The sequence below is a fragment of the Armigeres subalbatus genome, chromosome 2 (genome assembly GCF_024139115.2).
Source record: "Armigeres subalbatus isolate Guangzhou_Male chromosome 2, GZ_Asu_2, whole genome shotgun sequence".
Taxonomy (NCBI): Eukaryota; Metazoa; Arthropoda; class Insecta; order Diptera; family Culicidae; genus Armigeres; species Armigeres subalbatus.
This window is the reverse complement of record NC_085140.1, coordinates 85,142,255-85,166,721: the sequence shown is the minus strand read 5'-3', so window position 1 is coordinate 85,166,721 and position 24,467 is coordinate 85,142,255. Positions and strand designations below refer to the sequence as shown.

At 41.5% G+C, this 24,467-nt stretch overlaps 1 protein-coding gene across 12 annotated transcripts in view; it reads right to left on the bottom strand.

Moving 5' to 3' along the window:
* The window catches only part of LOC134209650 (2-oxoglutarate dehydrogenase complex component E1-like), a 75,172-nt gene that overhangs the window by 13,150 nt on the left and 37,555 nt on the right, over window positions 1–24,467 (bottom strand). For 7 of the 12 annotated variants that reach the window (XM_062685642.1, XM_062685641.1, XM_062685640.1 and 4 more), the window contains exons 2-10: window positions 24,249–24,449; window positions 23,806–23,946; window positions 23,425–23,628; window positions 21,677–21,779; window positions 17,937–17,999; window positions 16,793–17,283; window positions 14,925–16,540; window positions 14,605–14,752; window positions 14,386–14,540 (exon numbers count right to left, since the gene is read on the bottom strand). In XM_062685642.1, the coding sequence (XP_062541626.1) occupies window positions 14,386–14,540; window positions 14,605–14,752; window positions 14,925–16,540; window positions 16,793–17,283; window positions 17,937–17,999; window positions 21,677–21,779; window positions 23,425–23,628; window positions 23,806–23,946; window positions 24,249–24,341 (3,014 nt within the window). In that variant the 5' untranslated portion in view covers window positions 24,342–24,449. Of the gene's footprint in view, window positions 1–14,385; window positions 14,541–14,604; window positions 14,753–14,924; window positions 16,541–16,792; window positions 17,284–17,936; window positions 18,000–21,676; window positions 21,780–22,500; window positions 22,622–23,424; window positions 23,629–23,805; window positions 23,947–24,248; window positions 24,450–24,467 lie in introns of all 12 variants that reach the window. The other 5 variants (XM_062685645.1, XM_062685649.1, XM_062685651.1 and 2 more) reach the window with 2 other exon arrangements.

The window sequence follows — 24,467 nt, the reverse complement described above, 5'->3', positions numbered from 1 at the left end:
ATTTCCGCGCGGCATGAAATCTAATCCGAGCCAACATCGCCTCTAGATAAATAAATATTCAGTCAGATGGAAAACGGGTAAGTTCCCCTATTTAAAATCATATAATTTTTTTAAAAAATTGCAATAATTCCAGAGAGAAATAATTTGCTAACTAATACATGTTATACGAGTATTCAAAGTGTAATGCGTTCCATAAAAGCTTGTAAAGATTCGAAAAATGGTGCAAGCATAGACGAGAAGTTGATTCTCAACAATATTTTGCTATCGAAAACATTATCGGACGCCTTAGATTAAGAAAGATTCGAAAAATTGTCCAAGCATAGACGAGAAGTTGATTCTCAAAACATTTTGCTATCGAAAATAAGATCCGACGCCTTATATTAAGGATGATACTTATAAAATTTTCACTTCAAACTCAATCCGCGCAAAATACACGCAAGACTTTGAAATCTCTAGGTAAGTCCGCGAAAATTGGGGAATCCGCCTAGTCGTAACAACCTTGCATTATTCCAAGTAAATGTGTGCTTCAAAAAGGGGTGTCATTTACTCCCCCTTTTTATTTGAATAATGCTTGCTTTTAAAGAAGGGCTTTTACTCTTTCGCATTATTATGGCCAAATGCGTACTTTAAAAGACGAAGTAATTTACTATCACAGTCTCACGTCTTGTTCCGTGCAAGCGCGTGCCTTGAAAAGAGGAGTTATTTACTCTTTCACCTTATTCCGGAAAAACACCTGCTTTGCATTAAGGAGGCATTTTTTGCAAGTGCATGCTTTCGAGAAGAGATCTTTGCTCTTCCGCATTATTTCGAGCAAATGCGCCTTATTCCGGGCAAGTGCGGGTTTTAGAAGGATCAGAAGTAATTTACTTCCTCGTTTAGTCCCGAGCAAGTGTGTGCTTTAAAAGGAGGAGTCATTTACTCTTTTACCTTAATCCTGGCAAACGCATGCTTTGAATTAAGGAGACAGAGTAGGCATTTTTTTCGCATTATTCCGGCATTATTCCATTATTATGCGTGATTTAAAAAAAAGACGTTCGCTCTTTCGCATTATTCCGGAGGCTCCCGACTAAAAAATTAGCAGAGTTTTTAGTAAATGCAAAAGCATTGATTGGAATAAATTAATAACATAAATATAATTGTATGATTTTTTGGGGTGATGACCTTTCAGGATAGTGGAATATCGTGGTAATGACCATTAGTATTAGTGAAATATCCAGTGGTCAGGGATTGAATCCAAAAGATAATGAAAATGTCTCTCACTTATCATCTCTGTACGATATGATGTAGCATACTGTGAGAGATATTTTTCTCAAGCTGTCATGCTAAAGAATTGATTCGGGAGGATTTACCCCATGATGAATTTCTTTTAGAAAGTTCCAAACGCGGGGAGCACTGGTTCTGATGGTGCATTTCAACTTGTTCTACACAGCTGTGCGGTCACCAATACAAAATGAGCGAGAACAATGCGAAAATTATCACTTCTCTGTGAGGGCTGCTTATCCGATTCCGTTTTTATGCACTTGTGTACAAGTTTAATAAATTTGTTATCATAGCTTGTTATGATTCAGAACAGTTTTTGCCTCTCTCAGGGCTGGTAGCGACCGAAGCCACTCAAAATAGTGACTTTAGTGACCAAAGCTGACGAAAAAAGGGACCAAATAGTGACTTTCAGTTGCAGAAAAAGTTACCAAATAGTGACTTCCAATTTCAGTTGCAAGTTCAATGAGACGAATTCAAGCGTTTTGTGGCGGAAAACATCTTTCACTCACCACTTTTTTCTCTTAGAACAAACTCAGAAGAGAAACAAAAATCGTACACGCTAACTTTTATCTACTCAGTGACTATCAGTGACTAAGTAAAATTGTATTGCCCTCCCTTTAAACCCACGAAAATTTTACTCAATATCAGTCAAAAGCAGGACATCTCAAAACTATGAGTAGTCAGTCTTTCAAGCAAAGTGAGCGAAATATGCAGTGGCGTTTCCCTAACCTCAATCTACCTGTGCACTGAACTTAAATTTAAGGAATTTTCGTGCAAAAATGTATAGAATAACTAGATTTTGATTAGATTAAACGACTCTGTTAATTTTATTTTCCATTTGGGCTGTAGAAATATCAAAATTTTCATTTGTTGTATCAGTGCACAGGTAAAAAGTGAGGTTACGCGACGCCACTGGAAATATGGTTATATGGTTTCTTTCCCGAAAATAATTTCTCGGCGAAAATCTCCGTGAATGCGCATTTTCTTCTCTTGAGATTGAGTGAAAATTACGATCATTGGATAAGCTGAACACCTACTTTAGAAAGATGCAGAGAATTATACGATTTGCCACTGGTGCCACGGAAGTTTTTTTTATTTTTTAGTGCGACAGGAACAACAGTACGGATCGTTTTGGTAGACAACGAAACAAAAATTATGAAGATTCATGTACAACGAGCCTGGGATTGAACGCTCGACCTTCTGCTTATAATGAGGACCATGCTCTCTGAACTTTTAAATATTTTCCTCCAAAATACGCAGATTTCCGACTCGCTGTGCGTATTCATGAACGATTTTTGCTATGGAATTCGACAGCGCATGCAATCTTCAAAATTGGGGAGACTTGATCTCCTTTCTATGATATCTACTCAATAAATATTTTTTACAGCAAACCCTTCATTACATCTGTCCAATTACAAAAAATTGAGAACAAATTATATTTTCTTGAATTTTTTAGACAATTTTTTATATTATATTATATTTATATGGATGACTAATGAGGGTTCAAGTCTCCTCAAATTGAGGCAACAACTCAAAATCCAAAAATCCTGAATGTGATGGAATGTTGGCATTTTTATCTCTTCATTAAGCATATTTATGGATTTGTGCTGTGAAAAAATGGTAGCATTTGGTCATTATCCGGAGAACTTGTTCAAATTTTGCGTGGCCACTAAAAAACATCTTTAGGGGGAACAAAACACAGTAAATAATAGAGCTAATAAGGTTGTCTATCAAAAAAATAACTCGCCACATAACGATCATTTGTCTAGAGGATCTATTTAAAAAAATACGCTATAACAATACTACTTTAGTTCTTGGTAAAACAGGGGTAAAGTCTCTCCACCTTCCCCTACTGTATAAAGATTGAGTTTAAAAAAAACTTGAAATCGACAAGTCCCCTGCTTGCATGACTGTACACCCAGGTCTTTTTTTACACGGTTTTTTTTTACACGGTTTTTTTTTGCGAGGTTTTTTTTACACGGATTTTCGAATTAACGCGGTTTTTTTTACACGGATTTTCGAATTAACGCGGTACCCAGATCAAAATTTTCTAAGTCTTTTTGAATGGAAAACACTTAGAATAATTTTATGGATATGGGAACGATTGTTTTGCAGAGTATAAAACTGCATACAATATGGATATTGCCGGACTGGATTCGATGAGTAGAAGCCGGAAATCGATGTTTGGCGCCATTTTGAAATTCAAGATGGCTGACTTACGGTTTGATAAAAGGCCCGGAACCCCATGCAATATGGGTATTGCCGGAATGAGCTCGACGAGTAGAAGCCGGAAATCGATGTTTGGCGCCATTTTGAAATTCAAGATGGCCGACTTCCGGTTTGATAAAAGGCCCGGAAACCCATGCAATATGGGTATTGCCGGAATGAGCTCGACGAGTAGAAGCCGGAAACCGATGTTTGGCGCCATTTTGAAATTCAAGATGGCCGACTTCCGGTTTGATAAAAGGCCCGGAAACTCATGCAATATGGGTATTGCCGGAATGAGCTCGACGAGTAGAAGCCGGAAACCGATGTTTGGCGCCATTTTAAAATTCAAGATGACCGACTTCCAGTTTGATCAAAGGACTGGAAACCCATGCAATATGGGTATTGCCGGAATGAGCTCGAAGGGTAGAAGCCGGAAAACGATGTTTGGCGTCATTTTGAAATTCAAGATGGCCGACTTCCGGTTTGATAAAAGGCCCGGAAACCCATGCAATATGGGTATTGCCGGAATGAGCTCGACGAGTAGAAGCCGGAAACCGATGTTTGGCGCCATTTTGAAATTCAAAACGGCCGACTTCCGGTTTGATAAAAGGCCCGGAACCCCATGCAATACGGGTATTGCCGGAATGGGCTCGATGAGTAGAAGCCGGAAATCGATGTTTGGCGTCATTTTGGAATCCAAGATGGCCGACTTCCGGTTTGATAAAGGCCGGAAACCCATGCAATATGGGTATTGCCGGAATGAGCTCGACGAGTAGAAGCCGGAAATCGATGTTTGGCGCCATTTTGAAATTCAAGATGGCTGACTTACGGTTTGATAAAAGGCCCGGAACCCCATGCAATATGGGTATTGCCGGAATGAGCTCGACGAGTAGAAGCCGGAAACCGATGTTTGGCGCCATTTTGAAATTCAAGATGGCCGACTTCCGGTTTGATAAAAGGCCCGGAAACCCATGCAATATGGGTATTGCCGGAATGAGCTCGACGAGTAGAAGCCGGAAATCGATGTTTGGCGCCATTTTGAAATTCAAGATGGCTGACTTACGGTTTGATAAAAGGCCCGGAACCCCATGCAATATGGGTATTGCCGGAATGAGCTCGACGAGTAGAAGCCGGAAACCGATGTTTGGCGCCATTTTAAAATTCAAGATGACCGACTTCCAGTTTGATCAAAGGACTGGAAACCCATGCAATATGGGTATTGCCGGAATGAGCTCGAAGGGTAGAAGCCGGAAAACGATGTTTGGCGTCATTTTGAAATTCAAGATGGCCGACTTCCGGTTTGATAAAAGGCCCGGAAACCCATGCAATATGGGTATTGCCGGAATGAGCTCGACGAGTAGAAGCCGGAAACCGATGTTTGGCGCCATTTTGAAATTCAAAACGGCCGACTTCCGGTTTGATAAAAGGCCCGGAACCCCCTGCAATACGGGTATTGCCGGAATGAGCTCGACGAGTAGAAGCCGGAAATCGATGTTTGGCGTCATTTTGAAATTCAAGATGGCCGACTTCCGGTTTGATAAAAGGCCCGGAAACCCATGCAATATGGGTATTGCCGGAATGAGCTCGACGAGTAGAAGCCGGAAATCGATGTTTGGCGCCATTTTGAAATTCAAGATGGCTGACTTACGGTTTGATAAAAGGCCCGGAACCCCATGCAATATGGGTATTGCCGGAATGAGCTCGACGAGTAGAAGCCGGAAACCGATGTTTGGCGCCATTTTGAAATTCAAGATGGCCGACTTCCGGTTTGATAAAAGGCCCGGAAACCCATGCAATATGGGTATTGCCGGAATGAGCTCGACGAGTAGAAGCCGGAAATCGATGTTTGGCGCCATTTTGAAATTCAAGATGGCTGACTTACGGTTTGATAAAAGGCCCGGAACCCCATGCAATATGGGTATTGCCGGAATGAGCTCGACGAGTAGAAGCCGGAAACCGATGTTTGGCGCCATTTTGAAATTCAAGATGGCCGACTTACGGTTTGATAAAATGCCCGGAAACCCATGCAATATGGGTATTGCCGGAATGAGCTCAACGAGTAGAAGCCGAAAATCGATGTTTGGCGCCATTTTGAAATTCAAGATGGCCGACTTCCGGTTTGATAAAAGGCCCGGAAACTCATGCAATATGGGTATTGCCGGAATGAGCTCGACGAGTAGAAGCCGGAAACCGATGTTTGGCGCCATTTTAAAATTCAAGATGACCGACTTCCAGTTTGATCAAAGGACTGGAAACCCATGCAATATGGGTATTGCCGGAATGAGCTCGAAGGGTAGAAGCCGGAAAACGATGTTTGGCGTCATTTTGAAATTCAAGATGGCCGACTTCCGGTTTGATAAAAGGCCCGGAAACCCATGCAATATGGGTATTGCCGGAATGAGCTCGACGAGTAGAAGCCGGAAACCGATGTTTGGCGCCATTTTGAAATTCAAGATGGCCGACTTCCGGTTTGATAAAAGGCCCGGAACCCCATGCAATACGGGTATTGCCGGAATGAGCTCGACGAGTAGAAGCCGGAAATCGATGTTTGGCGCCATTTTGAAATTCAAGATGGCCGACTTCCGGTTTGATAAAAGGCCCGGAAACCCATGCAATATGGGTATTGCCGGAATGAGCTCGACGAGTAGAAGCCGGAAACCGATGTTTGGCGCCATTTTGAAATTCAAGATGGCCGACTTCCGGTTTGATAAAAGGCCCGGAAACCCATGCAATATGGGTATTGCCGGAATGAGCTCGACGAGTAGAAGCCGGAAACCGATGTTTGGCGCCATTTTAAAATTCAAGATGACCGACTTCCGGTTTGATAAAAGGCCCGGAACCCCATGCAATATGGGTATTGCCGGAATGAGCTCGACGAGTAGAAGCCGGAAATCGATGTTTGGCGCCTTTTTGAAATTCAAGATGGCCGACCTCCGGTTTGATAAAAGGCCCGGAAACCCATGCAATATGGGTATTGCCGGAATGAGCTCGACGAGTAGAAGCCGGAAACCGATGTTTGGCGCCATTTTGAAATTCAAGATGGCCGACTTACGGTTTGATAAAATGCCCGGAAACCCATGCAATATGGGTATTGCCGGAATGAGCTCAACGAGTAGAAGCCGAAAATCGATGTTTGGCGCCATTTTGAAATTCAAGATGGCCGACTTCCGGTTTGATAAAAGGCCCGGAAACTCATGCAATATGGGTATTGCCGGAATGAGCTCGACGAGTAGAAGCCGGAAACCGATGTTTGGCGCCATTTTAAAATTCAAGATGGCCGACTTCCGGTTTGATAAAAGGCCCGGAACCCCATGCAATACGGGTATTGCCGGAATGAGCTCGACGAGTAGAAGCCGGAAATCGATGTTTGGCGCCATTTTGAAATTCAAGATGGCCGACTTCCGGTTTGATAAAAGGCCCGGAAACCCATGCAATATGGGTATTGCCGGAATGAGCTCGACGAGTAGAAGCCGGAAATCGATGTTTGGCGCCATTTTGAAATTCAAGATGACTGACTTCCGGTTTGATCAAAGGACCGGAAACCCATGCAATATGGGTATTGCCGGAATGAGCTCGACGAGTAGAAGCCGAAAATCAATGTTTGGCGCCATTTTGGATTTGAAGATGGCCGAATTTGAGTTCGTTAAAACGACTGGAAACCCCTGGAATATGGGTATTAACGGAATGAGCTCGATGAGTAGAAGCCAGAAATCTATTTGCCGCCATTTTTGAATTCAAGATGGCCCTTTTCCGGTTCGATAACACGACTGGAAAACCCTTTCAATACCAATGGCCAGAAACAATCATAAAAATTCCTTCGGAATTTCTTCCAGAAAAAATTTCTCCGGAAGATCCTCACAAAAATTTCTTCGGGAGATCCTCACAAAAATTCCTCTAAAAGTTCCTCCGGGAATTCCTCCGGAAGTTCCTCCGGAAGTTCCTCCGGGAATTTCTCCGGAAGTTCCTCCGGAAGTTCCCCCGGGAATTCCTCCGGAAGTTCCTCCGGGAATTCCTCCGGGAATTCCAAGGAAGTTCCTCCGGGAATTCCAAGGAAGTTCCTCCGGGAATTCCAAGGAAGTTCCTCCGGGAATTCCTCCGGAAGTTCCTCCGGAAGTTCCTCCTGGAATTCCTCCGGAAGTTCCTCCGGGAATTCCTCCGGAAGTTCCTCCGGGAATTCCTCCGGAAGTTCCTCCGGGAATTCCTCCGGAAATTCCTCCGGGAATTCCTCCGTAAGTTCCTCCGGGAATTCCTCCGGAAGTTCCTCCGGGTATTCCTCCGGAAGTTCCTCCGGGAATTCCTCCGGAAGTTCCTCCGGGAATTCCTCCGCAAGTTCCTCCGGAAGTTCCTCCGGGAATTCCTCCGGAAGTTCGTCCAGCAATCCCTTTGAAAGTTCCACCACAAATTCCTTCACCAGTTCCACCAGATATTCCTCCAAAAGTTCCTTCAGGAAATCATCCAGAAATATTTCTTGAAATTTCTTCATAAGTTCCTCTAAGAACTCCCCTGGAAATTCATCTTGAAATTTTATCCGGGAATTCCTCCTGAAATTCTACCGAGAGTTCCTCCAGAATTTCCTCCAAGAGTTGCTCCGAGTGTTCCTCAGAGAAATCTAGCTTAACTTTTCAAAAGGACCTAAGTAACATTTGTTTTAATGAAATAATTTGAATATTGCAATCCACAGACCAATATGAAAGCTTTTGTTTGCAGTACTCAAATTAATTAATTTGAAAAATGTTGTTTAGGTCCTTTTGAAAAGTTAAGCGAGAAATTCCTCCAGATGTTTCTCGAAGAAATTTCTTCGGAAGTTGCTGGAAGGAATTCCTCCTGAAGTTCAACAAAGGAATTCCTCCGGAAGTTCCTTCAGGAACTCCTCCAGAAGTTCCTTAGAGGAATTCCCCTGGAAGTTCCCCAAAAGCATTCCGCCGGAAGTTCCTCAAAGGAATTCCTCCGGAAGATCCTCAAAGGAATTCTTCCGGCATGTGGTCCCGTAGCGTAGTTGGCTATACGTTCGCCTTATAAGCGAATGAACATGGGCTCGATTCCCATCCCCTCCACCAAACCCTCGTCAGTCACCGGCAGCGCAGTCCCAACGGTGGCGTTTGGGGTAACGCCTCACGGTCACGTCTGCCAGACAACAACTGATAAAACTGATCTCGAAGGCATTCCTCCAACGTACTTCGAAAAATGGCAACCGAACAAAGCAACGATCATTGGATTCACCATATGGATAAATGGACACAAGGACTCACGATGATATCGGCAACGACAACAATATCGAACTACGGGTATCCATAGATTCTGTACAGCAGAATACTACAGTAGATCACGGTTCAGTAGCGCTTAAGGACACGGAGTGCCTACTAGATAAATATATGAATTAAAAAAATCCTCCAGCAGTTCCTCAAAGGAATTTCTACGGCGTTTTTTTTTCTGAAATTCCTCCGAGAATTCATGCGGAAGTTCCTCAAAGATTTTTTTCCGAAAGCTCCACAGGAGATTTATCAGAAGTACCTCCAGGAAATCTTCTGGAAGGTTCTCCAGACACTCTTCAAGAATTCCTTCCAGAAATTCTCCGATGATTCCTGCTGAAATTCCTTACTACAAAAAACTAGAAATTAAAAAAAAGCGCCAAGAATGCCAGCTTCTAATAAAAATAAAATTTTACTTAATTATGCTTGTCGACAGGACAAGCGTGAGTGGGCGGACTCGCTTGCCGACGAAGGGGAGAGAGAGCCACATCAACCAGGGACATTCGCCTCCTCTACGATATCTCACAACGCTTAAGCGGAGCGAAGATGAATGCAACGATGCCTGTAAAAGACGCGAATGGTCAGTTATTGGTCGACCCTTTTTCAAGTGCCAACCCGGCCACCACCACCTCAGCATGATCTGTCCAGGATGCGACGTGTAACGCGCGTCAACACCGGAGCGCCATCACTGCTAGAGATTCAAACATCTGCCATGACATCTGCTCATCTTCTGCATCGTTTATTTCGTAATATAGGACACCTCAACCTTCCCGGTCGACTGGTTGCAAAGTATCTTAGTGAAGGTGTCCAAAAAGGATGACCTGACTGTGTACTCGTCAGTTATCAGACATGATGTTGCTGTGTACCGTCTTAAAAGTTCTATGCAAAGTTATCCTAGCCCGGATTCAGGAAAAGATCGATGCGATTTTCAGGCGGCAGCAGACCGGGTTCCGTGCCGGAAGATCCTGTTTGTCACGCTCCGTATCATTCTGGAGCAGGTCAACGAATTCCAAGAGTCCCTTTACTTGGTATTCTTGAGAATATGTGGGGACCCTGAGACGCTAGGGGGTTCCTGAGAAAATTATCGGCCTCATGGAGGCATAAAACGAGGTCTTCTTGTGCAGAATACTGCACAATGGGGTCGTGTTTGGCCCTATCCGGGTCGTAGCTGGTGTGAGACAAGGGTGTATTCCATCATCGTTACTGTTCCTTATTGTAATCGACGTTAATCTGTCCAAACCTATGGCAGCCTTTAACCATGGAGAATCTAAACGACATCGAATAGGCTGATGACGTTGAACTTCTCGCTCAACGGTGCTCTGATATGCAGAGTAAGCTCAAACCTCGTCTTCCGCAGGTTTAGTCATCAACGTCAACAAAACCAAATCATAGGACGTAACCACGGCAACCTCTTCCAGTTTTACAGTAGTTGGACAATCAGTGGAGAAACAAGTGGCAACCTCTTCCAGTTTTACAGTAGTTGTACAATCAGTGAAAAGTTCGAATATTTTGGAAGCCATGTGGCGTCAGACGGCGGTACCAAGATAAACATAGGCGCACGGATCAAGAAAGCAAGGGCTGCCTTTGCGAGTTTAAGTAATATCTGGAAGAACAGGCAGATATAACGCATCAAAATCCGAATTTTCAACTCTAACGTGAAATCTGTACTGTTATATGGTTGTTCATCAACAGATGCCTACGGTACATAATTTGTGCCTGGTGGCCTCACAACTGGATCTACAACAATGAGCTCCATTGTCCGATAGTAAGGCCGAGGCCGATAGTAATGGAAACTCGGGATCGGAAGTGGGGCTGGATCGGCCACACTTCACGAAGGAGCGGAAACGAAATATGCAAACTAGCATTAGATTGGAACGCAGCGGGACATCGCAGCAGAGGCAAACCCAGAGGCTCATGACGGCTCATAGAAGAAGTTGACCTTAATCTAACCTGGCTACAGGTAAAACCGATAGCTGGTCGTCGCTCAGGATGGAGATCTTTCAAGTCGGCCCTTTGCTCCACCGGAGGCGTACAGGATTCATAGTAAGTAATTAAATAATCTTCATGCTGCTAGATAAAACTGAACTTAACAGTAAAAATCCTCTTCAAAATTGTACAACACCCTTCAACCTACTTCTTTAACAGTTCTCCAATATCCATCGATATGGTAGAAAATATTCGGTGGCGTGGTAAATTCACATACAGCGGCACGCCGACGCGGCGACGGCATAAGAAAATCACAGGTCTAACTGGAAGTCGGCCATCTAAAATTTCAAAATAACGCCAAACACCAATTTCCGGCTTCCGCTCATCGAGCCCGTTCCGGCAATACCCAGTTTCACCCAGTTTTTGTCAATCAAATAGACTGATAAACTTTTCACTTATCAATAAATTTTCTAAGTCTTTTTCAATGAAAATTTTTCGATGGTATTTTTTTACACGGATTTTCGAATTAACGCGGTCTTTTTTTACACGGATTTTCGAATTAACACGGTTTTTTTTTACACGGATTTTCGAATTAGCACGGTTTTTTTTTACACGGATTTTCGAATTAACGCGGTTTTTTTTTACACGGTTTTTTTTTGCGAGGTACGTATCCCCCTCGTAAAAAAAAACCTGGGTGTATACCAATTTATAAATTGTGACGTAAAACACCTTCAATGAAATGGTGAAATGCCAATAAGAGCAGCAAGTTAAATGGCTCGCGAAGTTTCAGAGCGATTATTTTTCCAAGATCCGTAATTTCATTTCCGATATGAACAAAGCATCATCCGATGGATACATAAAACTCGGTCAATAGTTTCAAAATAGTTGAAAATAGTGACTTTTTGCGAGAAAAAGTGACTTTAGTGACTTGAGGTCGAAAAAAGAGACTTTTTAGTGACTAGCCCGAAAAAAGTGACCAAGTCACTAAAAAGTGACCCGCTACCAAGCCTGCTCTCTTAACGTTGTTCGTTATCTATTGAGAGCGATTTCTGCAAACCCTGCCGGTGGTAATGGCCAGTGTCTTGGAACTAAATAGCGGTACCTTCATCTAAATATGCCTCAGGTCTGAGAAATATCCTTATTTAAAAACGATTGCTTCATTTCGTCTCAATTCATATTTTTTTGACCTCCTCCACTCTTCGTCCTGAAAATTGGTTTGGATCGCCCGTGGGAGTTCAGAATTGCACAAGAGGCAAAAGAACTTTTGTTTAGTTTTCGGCTGATTTATTAGGAGTTGGGTTGTGGGTAACATGTACATTAGAGTAATTCAAATTTTGACTTTTTTGCCCCCCGATGCTTAAACGATTGCATTTGCCATTTTAATAATACTCCTAATTTTTTAGAAATTTTGGATGTAATTTGACTGTGCACACGTCATTTGAAGTTTGTATGGGAATTACTGTGAAAACTGACCCTTATGTGGAAGATCGTTCCGAGAGGTGGCCCATGAACTATTTAAATAAAATCAACACGTTGCCTACACAGAATGCTTCTCAAGCTGAAAGGCAGTTGTTGTTGCGAAGCGAATTTTCGTTTGGAGGCAAAATTATGAAGAAAACAAAAATGCTAATTATTGATATTGAAGTTATTCTTTTACGTATTAAATTAAATTTCACTCGATTCAGTATTCCCTTAATAACTTTTCTTGCAAGCATCAAATCGTTTCGCAACAAAGATGACCTGTTTCCTTGTAAAATTTTCTATGTTGCCGATATACTCATAAGTTATTAGAGTGTTGGGGAATGGTTTTCCATGATATTTACTGTTTTCATAGCAATTTTCATACAAACTTCAAACCGCGCGTGATCACTCAATTTACATCCAAATTAGCTATAAATTTGGGTGGTTTAATAAAAAGGCAAATTCAATCGTTTAAGCATCGGGGGCAAAAAGTCAAAAATTGAATCACTCTATGCACATGTTATCAAAGGTGGCCGCCACATGTTCTGTGGCGCGTCTGCAGAATGTCTGCAGTTACGTTAAAGCGTGCGCAAAACCACACATAGCAGGCATCTAAGATGTTTTTTCATGGAAAGTAATGATTTCCAAAGTACACAATCCAGCTCCTAATAAAAAAAAGTTCATTTAATTATCATATAATGTTCTGTGGAATTGTAACAAACCAACTAACATTTTTGCAAATCTGGGGTCAATCGGGTTTTCTGACCCAATTTCCAGAACGTAAGAGTGACGAAGTGAATTTTTCCCTTTTTAATCAGAGGCAAAATCCTGGGGGGGTGCCCCGTAGAATACATTCTCAAGGATTGATTTTTTGAAGAATAGGTTGATCACATTGATGATCTTATGAACAAACTTTCGGATGGCGAGTACTCCCAATTCTGTTTTTCCACGGATTTTTTTTACACGGCCGTGTAAAAAAAAACCCATACAAAATTTTGGCAAAGTTGCTCCATTTTGCATGATTCGTCGAGAAATCATAAAACTTTTTCTACACGGATTTTCAAATTTTGAACTGAAAACTTTTTTTACACGGAACGCATCCCCCGTGTAAAAAAAAGAATCGGGTGTATATTAAAATTGTTAAACTGTTCAATACGATAATTATCGACGGTTTTACCAAAATACATATTTATATCAAATTTTCTTCTGTCAAATATACCAGACTCTGGAAATCGAATGGCCGTAATTAATAACTATGGTTATACCTGAATGATTTGGATTTTGGGCGCGGAAGATTTTAGCAAACTAGCAATGAAATCGAGACAAACTAGGGTTCAACATTGTGTGTGACTGAGCATAAAACAATCAACAAACATGGGTTCAAACTTTACAGGAAGGTAAAAACAAGAAGCTGCGGTAAATTTTGATACTTCTAAGTATTTATCCAATTAGTTTTCTGGCGTGACATATCCGATCATGGCAGAGCGAGGGTTCATTAGTTGAAATTGAAGGTTTGACGAATTGGTTCGAAATTAGAAACTGCTCATCCACGACTAATGTATGTACATTACAAAATATTAAACAGTACGATCAGTTAAATTACGGTATCTATACAGGCGCCTAATAAAAAAGCTTCTAGCTCACCGATATGATAAAGAAAAAAAAACTTGACACCTTTACCATCCAAAACCATCGTGAGTCAGTTTTTAAACAAAGAATTAAACGGCAAGCGCTGTCCAACTAAAAAGCAAACTACTCAAACCAAAATAGCTATAAACTCAACTTGGCAACGACCACCAAACGGAAGACACTATCCGTAAGAAGCATTGTGGTGTTTGAAATTGAGTGATGACAATTATAGACTTAAAGACTTTTAGAATGCTTGTTTAGAAAGTTTTCGAAAATTTTGTGATGGTGCTTCTAGAAAATGAATAATGACCAATTGGTAGATATACAAACAAGGCAGCGGAAATAAGTACAAAATTGAAAGAAGAAGTGCAAAGAAGAAAAAATTGTGCCGTAATAGGTAAACGATAGAAGTGTAGTTTTTAGAGGATTTGAAGAACATGACGGTTGGTCCCAAAGAATTTTATCGTTGTAATTTTTGAATTTGTACCATATACCAATTGAAAAACCTGAACTCTACCAATTATGCATGATACCAACCATGGACAGGAATGGTAGGACCAGATGAGGAGGATCGTGGTGGTTATTGGATGGAGGTATGTGACTGAGTAGATTGAAGGTGATGTAACGAGCAAGTGAAAGCAAATAGTCCTACCTGAGGTCGCGGGTCGAGTTGATTGCGGTATCGAACCTCGGTTCAATGTACGTCCAGTAGCCCTGGTTTTTGTGTTCTTCCTGTGCCCACGCAAGTTCTGCGTTGGGATACTTGGCACACTCAGCCTTGATCAGATCGTACGGGAAGGGAGAGATCTGCAGGGACGAAATCGAGAGCATTTAGCATTAGCGTAAAACACCAAGAGAGAGCTATTGTCACCTGTTCCAATCGGCTGATGGCGATGTCACTGTCAAGTTTGCGCTCTCGGCGTGCCTTGATCAGATCATAGTATACACGTCCAGAGCAGAAGATTAGTTTCTTCACGGATGATGGGTTCTCCGATGCTACGGACGCATCTGGGATGATTCTAGGGAGCCGAGTATAAATGTCAGGAAAGCAGGAATGAATGTGAATTAATCTTAATTACTTCTGTTATAAACTTTTGGCAGCAATTCATGATGATAATCAAAGTGGATAAATCTTACACCACAAAACAGAGCAACAAGCGACGAATACAAACGAACTACTCAATGATTTACCTTTGGAATTCGGTTCCATCAGTCATTTCACTGAACGGACTCTTAGCTTCCGGATGACGCAGCAGCGACTTGGGTGTCAACAGCACCAGTGGTTTGCGGAAGGGAAGTGCAATCTGTCGACGCATGATGTGGAAATAGTTGGCGGGTGTGGAGCAGTTGGCCACAATCCAGTTGATGTCGTGCAGCTGGCGAATGGCAAACTCCTCGGACTCTGGTGGGAAATAGTCCGGATCATCAGAGCACATCTGCAGGAAACGTTCAGCACGGGCTGACGAGTGCTCTGGTCCCATACCTTCCATTCCGTGGGGCAGCAGCATTACCAAGCCACTCTGTCGAACCCACTTCGACTGGCCTGAGGAGATGAACTGATCGATAATACACTGAGCGGTGTTGTTGAAATCTCCGAACTGTGCTTCCCAGATGACGAGGGCATTCGGGTTGGTCATGGAATAGCCGAGCTCGAATCCCAGCACACCAAATTCAGAGAGGGAACTGTTGCATACTGTGTAAGGGGCCTGATCGGGATACAAATGGCACAAGGGACGGTATGTAGCCTTATCGACAGTTTGATGATGTAGCACATGGTGACGATGTGAGAATGTACCACGCTCGACGTCTTGCCCTGAGAGACGCACATGAATGCCTTCCTTCAACAGTGATCCGAAAGCCATAGCTTCACCAAGAGCCCAATCAACGGTCTTATTGTCAACCATCTCTTTGCGAGCGGCAATCACACGCATCAAACCCTTGTGAATGGCGAATTCAGCGGCATTTGGTGGTGGAGCAGAGAATCGGTTTCCGATGTGCACTAGGGTTTCATCAATAACACCAGTTGGTGCAACCTTCAGGGGATCTTTGCCTTCGAAGAAACCGGACCATGGGGAATCGAGCCAATCCTTGTACTTGATGTGAGTTTCAACCTTGGCTTGTTCCATAGCTTCGTCGCAAATCTTCTCGTATTTTTCCTTAACGCTTTTAACCTCCTCTGACGACACGACTCCTTCGGCAATCAACTGATTAGCGTAGATATCCAAGACCGGCTTGATACCGCGAATCTTTTTGTACATGAGAGGTTGGGTAAACATGGGCTCATCAATTTCATTGTGGCCGTTACGACGGTAACTGACCAAATCGATAATAACATCCTTGTGGAATGTGGCTCGCCATTCGGCGGCGACGCGGCACACATGCATCACAGCTTCCGGGTCGTCCGAGTTGACGTGGAAAATGGGGGCGTTTACGACGCGGGCCACGTCCGTACAGTAGGGCGAGGAACGCGAGTGACGTGGATCGGTAGTGAAACCGATCTGGTTGTTCACGACGATGTGAATTGTACCGTGAGTCGTGTAGTCTGGCAAATCCGACAAATGCATAGTTTCGTACACGACACCCTGTCCGGAGAAAGCGGCATCACCGTGCAGCAGAATGGACATGACCTTCTTACCCTCGCCGTCACCGCGGTAGAACTGTTCGGCACGGGTTTTGCCCTGAACAACTGGGTCAACCGCCTCCAAATGGGACGGATTGGCGACAACGGCCAGACGAATGTTCTTGTTCGTAACGCGGTTCAGACGTTCGATGTACGTACCCAAATGGTATTTGACATCACCGGAGCCCTACGGGTTAAGAATGAAATACTCGGTTAAAACGTTTCTAAGGTACCAAACTTTTAAACTAATGAGATTGGAAGTGATTTCTCTTAAACTAAAAAGCGATGAATGTTGCAGTTTATCCGGTTTAACACAATGAAAACGATGTAAGTATTATTCAACTTAGTATGAAATGTATATCGGCTCTGTGAAGCTAGATACGGCAAGTGAGCTTTACATAAACGTAATAGATTGAAAAAAAAGTATTATTCAACTCACGTCATCAGCGGCCTCCAGACCGGCAAACTGGGTGAAGATTTGATTCAGCGGTTTGCGGCATACGTTGGCTAGCACGTTCAAACGTCCACGATGGGGCATACCCATGATGATCGACTCCACGCCCAACCTAGTCGAAACGTCGATAACTTCCTTCATCGCCGGAATCATAATTTCACACCCTTCAAGACCGAAACGCTTCTCCGACGAGAACTTTTTGGCCAGGAAAGCCTCAAAACCGGTGGCTCGCGTCAAACGGGCCAATAGCAGTCGCTTCTCTTCGTTCGTGTAGGTCATGATGTTGGGCGTCTCGACGCGTTCGCGGATCCAGTTGCACTGTTCTAGCGAGTTGATGAACATGAACTCGACACCGATTTTGTTGCAATAGGCCCGCTCCAAACGGCTCAAGATTTCCCGCAGCGGCAGGAATTTCTCCTTGCCGCCAATAAAGGTGGTACTGGGAAGCTTGAAGACACGATCCATGTCGGCTTCCTCTGTGTGATTGTGAGGCGGAAATGGCAAGGTTTTGGTTAGGAACATAGAACAGTACGCAAAATTAATCTCATGAATAAAGTACGGGAAATAAGATAAAACAATAAAACTAGAACGATAATAATTGAAATTCGGAGTGTGATGTAGTACCAAGATGACGTCAGATGATTTTGATTGATTGGGTGTACTTCTCGCGGATATTCGAATTCTCGATGCTGCTCGATTTGTTCTGTACAATACAACCGAGCAGGTGCAATGGAGCAAAGGGTCCAAGCGTTAGGGAAGCGTAATGACAAATATCACACTTGTGCAACTACTAGTTCCAGAGTGGGAAAACGTCCATTGTGCCCAACTCGAAAGTATACAATAATAAGAATAAACATAATGTTTAGTGTAGTAAAAAAACTAGCAGAAGCTAACAAAAATAGATCGGAAGGAGGTAGTAGAAACTAATAAATAGTAGAAAATATAATTTCGAAAGAACTGAATAATATAATATATACACTGAGAGAAAATATATTTACAAAATAACTCAGGATAAAGGAAGTAAATATGAAAGGAAAGAGAAGATCTAACAGAACACAATAACTAACCAAGGAAAAAGTAGAAACATAAAACAAAAAGAATATTAACATAATCGAAGTCGTTTCCTTACTTTGGATCATTGTCAACACAGTTTGAAAAACGTCAGCCTCTAAGCTCATGAAAATCCGCTTATCTCAAAAAATAAAAGATTGTAGCTGTAGTGGTAGTGCTTTATTTAAGGTCAATGGGATACTATGAGCAGGATTTTGTTTATTTAAAGAAAAGTTCATTTCCCTATTGTTTATTATTGTTTGTTGATCGATACATCAGTAGACGACAGATGTCCTATCTATTAAGTAAGAGATAACACAAAAATGTTAATTTCTATGAATTTTATCTTTTCTGTATGCGTAGACACGTGAACTATGTTAAACTTTCACAGTTCATGTTCTTATTGAATTATTTGTCTATGTTAACAAAATACCAAAGGTGTAAAGCGACGAGTTTGTTCATCCAGGAACTTTTTTTTCAAAGGGGCCTAACAGTATTTGACCTTGGAACGGATAATACTCTCTCAATGCAGAAGATTTCTTACAACTGACGTTACTACTAGATAGATTGGAATCTATTCTTTCTGTTGGGCTTCAAAGTTCACCTGAATAGTTCGAATGAAGAGCACGATCTCCTTTCCAAAAATGAATGAAGAGCACAATCTCCTTTCAAAAAAAAACAATTACGCCCATTTGGAAGAAGTTCCTAGCATTGCCCGATTTAATAGTTCTTTTTTGGATGGAACATTTTTTTAACTCTGAGATACCAAGTCTATCGAAAGCACTTGTTTTATCTGCTGTTCACCATAGCGTGGATAAATCATGAGCCAGTTGCCGAACTCGCACAAAGCCAATTCGCGTACCAGCTATGTGCTACAGAAAACAAAGTGATTTTTTGGTATATAGAGCTATTAAAAAGCCGTAGATGGAATCTCTAGCTTAGAAACCTTACAGTTGCTGACTACAAGAATAGAGAACAAACCACTCTTGGGCTGAAAAATATTTAAATAAAAAAAAAAACGAAGTGGCCAATAAATAATAAGCTTTTTAAGTTAGGATCCTGATATTGGTGGTGGAAGAGCGGATTTCCACCTTCCTTGCACAGGTGTGCTTCCAGACTGGGGACGTACAACATACGATACCTCCTGCTTTTAAGTCGCGCCTTTTTGCCAACTTTGAAACGATTCGTCCAGACCCTAAATTTAGATGTGCATTAGGGGGGTCTCCCAAACTGTCATCTTAAGCAAGTACCTTTATAACCACGACATTTTAACCGCACCTTCGTCGCCTCATTTCCAACAAAATTTTCTCATATCCTCGTTGGGCAAGTACTCTTATACCACAATGCCGTTCAAACTTCCAGAGCTCCGTTCGCGGATTCTAATCTCGTTGCCAACAACGTTGTTTTGATACATAATCGGACCTGCGATGGGATAACGACTCGCATACCCATACCATATCTCTTATCAGGTCTTTGGGGCTCAATACGAGGTTTTCACTGCGATCATGACCCTATGAACAGTCACAAATGATCTGGAGGTCATCCACGGTGAAAAAAAAAAATGCAACAGTTATTGACAATGACTTGTGGGTATGTATCGAGCGCTTACAACTTTCCCATCGTGAACTATTTCTCCTGATTGTATCCGCGACGATACACTGATTAAAGCCCACACACAATCAGTCTTGTCTCTTGTCAGTGATTGGAATAGCGTATGCGGATGGACGGGAAGGACAAAACCATCATCATTGGGGATTTTTATTTGCCAGAAATTTCGTAGAGCTCCTCAACCGTTTTTTTTTTTCATATAGATATGAAACCTTTTCATTAGATGCTTCCAAACTCCTCTATTACTATACTGCCAACAATCGCATATTAGTTCCATATGGAAAGCATGGAGAAAATCTAAATACCTACATAAAAATAAATTTCTGTATGTCTGGCCCTTATCAGTCTCGGAAACTACTGAACCGATCAGCAGAAGTTGTTGTGGAGAAGGTTCTTGACATTGTTCGAGACTCCTCCTTTTTCTGGGTACAAACAAAACACAAATTTCTCACACACAAGAAACACAAAAAACTCGATAATTAATCAAGCAAATGGAGCCAAATCTTGCATGTGGAGGTTTTGGAAGGCAAGAAATGGTTCAGGGGTAGTTCGAGACCCCTTTACCGTCTTCTAAATAAATTGCAAATGTTAAAAAAAATCAGAGAGTAAATTCATTCGAAACGAAATTCATCAGGTCTGCTATGAGAAATAAACATCAAGCCTACTTGAATGACCGCATTCTGCCGTCATACGCATATTTGTCCCATGTTTGCTGGGATTTCCTATATAAATGGGACAGTTATGCGTATAACGGCAGCATATGAGTCCCATTATCAAAGAAAAAGGGAGTCATATGCGCTAATTTTCCAACTGGGACAAACCAACTTAAAGTTTTTTTGTGACTTTTCCAGAATAAGCATTCCTGTTCAACAGTTGCATTCGATAATACTATGCGAATGATATATGAAGCTCTACGGACTGATCCGGTCCATCTCTGACGCAATGAACCTACAACAGGATATAAATTCATTTGCTACTTGATACACATTGAATCAATTCAATTCTAGTAGGTAAATTTTCAGTGATCTCTTCCACTCGTGTACGTCAGCCAAGTCGACTGTTGATGTTTCAAACAACAAACTATATTAGACTATAGTAGGACCGAAGGGCTGCCTTCGCTGCAACAACATAAATAAATACGATCAGAACATTGGATATCTGGAATATTATCGATTGCTGAGCTCTACTTTAAAAATTATATTGATGGGTCAATATTAAATTACAATTTCATCAGAATATACTTTTCTCTAAAGGGAAGTTTTTCGAAAGCCTGAATTGCTTCAAAATACCTTTGGAAATCTGATCTATAATTGATTAATTAAAATTCATGGTTCGTAGAGCTAGATATCCGAAATCATACCATTTTCCCAAAGTCTATTCTTCTTGTCGCCAAGTAGTGCCTGTTAGGTTAAACACGCCTGTTTCAAATGCAAACTAGAAGTATGTTACACTACTGAAGACTTATGTACAAAATTATGTCCTATGCATGCACCACATTTAATCATTTTGTCCATACAGATTCTACTTAATCCTAGATTAACTGCATTTACCATAAGCACGCAAAATTCGCTTTCCATCAAAACTTAATACTTGGATAGAGTATTCAGAATGCGAGCTGTATCACTTGATAAAGGGTAGTTTGATGTCAACTAACAATTAAGTATATGACGTTCCATATTAATATACTGTTTATCATCACGTGATCTAGTTGAAGTCTGAATACCCTAATAATTGCTTCTCCTCTGTCAAATTACACAAAATTATACAATACATTCGATTCAAGTTTTGTTATAATACATAAAAAAAATGCAAAAGTGATGATTAACAGTCATCAAATGTTAACATCTAGAAAAGGCAGAAACAAATGTTAAAACTCATTTTTTATATTAAACAAATGAGTTCATGTGGAAATCCAAGTCCTTGCCTGCATCATAGCTTGAATATTAGCGTGCTTATTATTTGTTAATATAATATTTCTAGCTGACCAGTCGTACCATTTGAATGTGCACAATTTCGAGGCCGAAACACTGTTCGTGAATAATCCTCAATCGAGGTGATAGCGATTCAGTAAGAGATGGTGAAACTGTGGGAGCTTGCGGTTGAGTTTGAAGATGAATACAACAGAGAAACCATCCCTGCTAGTCTGCTATTCAGACCTAATGAAAACTAGGTGGTTGCTTGATTTAATACAGAGTTGCTGTTGATACTCACCGAAACGATAGGACGAGTATAGTAATTCCGTTGGAATCTTATCATCTAGGTCCACGTTACTAATTCCGAGCGGGTCTAGTTTTGAAATGTTATGACCGCGAATCTGTGGTGATTGATTTGGAAGAGTTTCGATTATGCGTTTTGGCCAATTGAGTTTGTAAGGTAAAATGCGTCCAGTTTGATTAAAGATAGTCAAGGTTTAGCGAAGTCATTCAGAGTAGGAATTTGTAGTTTTGCATTACGGCGAAGGGCAGAGGAAAGTTGTTGGTCATTTAATCCATGAAAGGTACGCATTTCAAACGACGGCGGGATAAAAATAGGAAAAGAAATACAATATTTATTCACATGTTTACGAGTTCAAAAAGTTCTGTTAGATGGAGGATTCAGGATTGTGCCCTATCTAGGAGTATTTACTGGGGTTGTTATTTTCGACTGAAACAAACTATATTAGCAGATAACAGAACAAATAATTAGAAGACGACACACTACACTACGGATACACGATCACACAAGCCAAAATATTGTTCACCTTTTGCCATTGCCATTTCAGCTGGCAATATATTCTAATATATGTTAAATTGATCAGCCATCACACAAAAACACGTTAGCCTGCTGCAGCAAAAAGCACACCCGATTCTGGAAATGTCAAACATTTGCGAATAGTATCAAAAGGCATCAATGTTGTTCTCTTCCAAACAATCGATACCGAATAATGACCAATAAGTCCTGTATCTATTTAAGAACTAATTCCGAATCTCAATTTCTAGTAAGTTCCATTTATAATATAAGTGTTGATTTAGAATTAGAGAATGAAGAAGAATTACCGAAGCTCATGTATGATCGAGTGACTTTTTCGTTCGCACGTAGATTATGTTCCAGGTCCCTTTGAACGTCGGCATTGAGAATACCCAGCGGATCAAGGTCCGCCACCAGATGGCCACGTGACTGTTGGGTGAAGTGGTTGTTGATTCAGTAGAAATTTGGAAAAAGCAAATTAGGAACTGGATGATGGAGAATTATTGCAATATGAGCAGTTGCTTTCCGCGTCAAAGATTAACGTTAACTTTCCATATAATACTGACTAATATAGTTTACTGTCGTTATTTTAGCGTGTTCTAATATAAGCTTTAACAATATTTTCCTGCTTCTGAAGAGTGCATTTTCATAATATAGGAGTGTTAGGATAAATTAAGCATAGAAATCTGAGTAAATAAAATTTAAACTTCCTGTCATCTTCTTTCAACTAGCGCGTCTTCAGTAAAATAAGTTTGGAAATAAATTAGAAGCAAACTAAAATTGAAACTAAGCTAATGGTGCGGATGTCGGTTGAAGTGATGACAATGTGGATTATGATTTAACGCAAACGACCGACGGAAACTCGTTCATCCAAACATAGTTCTGAACACTATACAATTATTGGCTCATGCAGTACATTTGCACCAACACATGAAAGATTGACACTTAAGTAGGTATTGCTAACTGACGAACCGAAAGGCACAATTGGAAGGTGCCGAGAAAAAAATTACACAAACAATATCTATTGCTAACAAATTGTGCCATTATGGTGTTACTATTCCCTAAACGAGTTTAGTATGAAAAATAGAAACGGGAAACCTATATTTTGAGGGTGAATGCAGAAATCGAAAATTAGACATATTAAAAAAATACTACGAAAAAAAAATCAGGATCAAACCGGGGAGTTTCAAACCAAATCCAGTGCAAAACTAGGGGTGAATCCACCAAATTACCTGGTAACTACGGATGATGGCTTGCACGGCCAAATGATCATCGATCAGTTTGTCATCGATGCGGGTGCCGACGGCAGAGGTACCACCCGCCAGGGCTGGTACAGCACTGCCAAGGTATTGAGAAGCAGGAACGTGATTTCGTGGAACTGGGGCCAGCGATGGTGGCGCTTCGTACGAGTTGTTTCGGAAGTATGCATCCCATGACTGGATCGGAGAAAACGCCAAGAGTGGAGATTAGATTTGCTTATCATTATCATACACTTTTGAACAAATTGTCTTCCTTTAAATGAAGTCAACCGTTCGTAATACAGAAAACATTAAACTTCCACTATGTTCGTGGTAAATACTTTGCAAACCAATAAATAATTATTACGTACTCACCGCATGTACTGAAGCTGGATCCCGCAGCCAGGCATTGTACATATCGTCGATGTAGTTTGACGACGATCCATTGAGGAAAGGTTCGGCAGCCGCCGAGTTGTACAATTTAACTGACGAAGCTGCCACCAGTTCACTGGTAAGCTAAGGAGAAAGAAAACAAAATGAGATTACTTCGTAACATATACAGAAAATTCGGGACCGCTTTGCGATTTGGGCGTAACTTATTTTGTAAACAAACATTGTTTCATGGATTCAGCAGAATGCAAGCGATTTTCCTCAAAACTAGTTCTCCTATCTGATAGAGGAAAGCCTACTCTGCCGAATACATACCGTGGCTTTCTCGGGAAATGCCTCCTGGAGCAGGAATTCGCCTTCCAATGTTTGTTTACAAAATAAGTTACGCCCAAATCGCAAAGCGGTCCCGAATTGTACAATGAACTAACCTTCGATGATGGATTCCGGATTAACCAGGATCCGAAGCTCTGCTGGCCAGCAGGGTGAGCGATCAGCTGAAGAGCTGTCCTTGCGCGATGCATTCTGCTGTAGTAAAAGTTTCCTAGACGAATAGTAGTACGGTTAGCCCTGTTTGCCGAATTCGAGTTTTGTTCGTTTCCGCTCCCTCTCTATCCTTGGCGGCACTTGGTCTGCGGAATGAATAATAA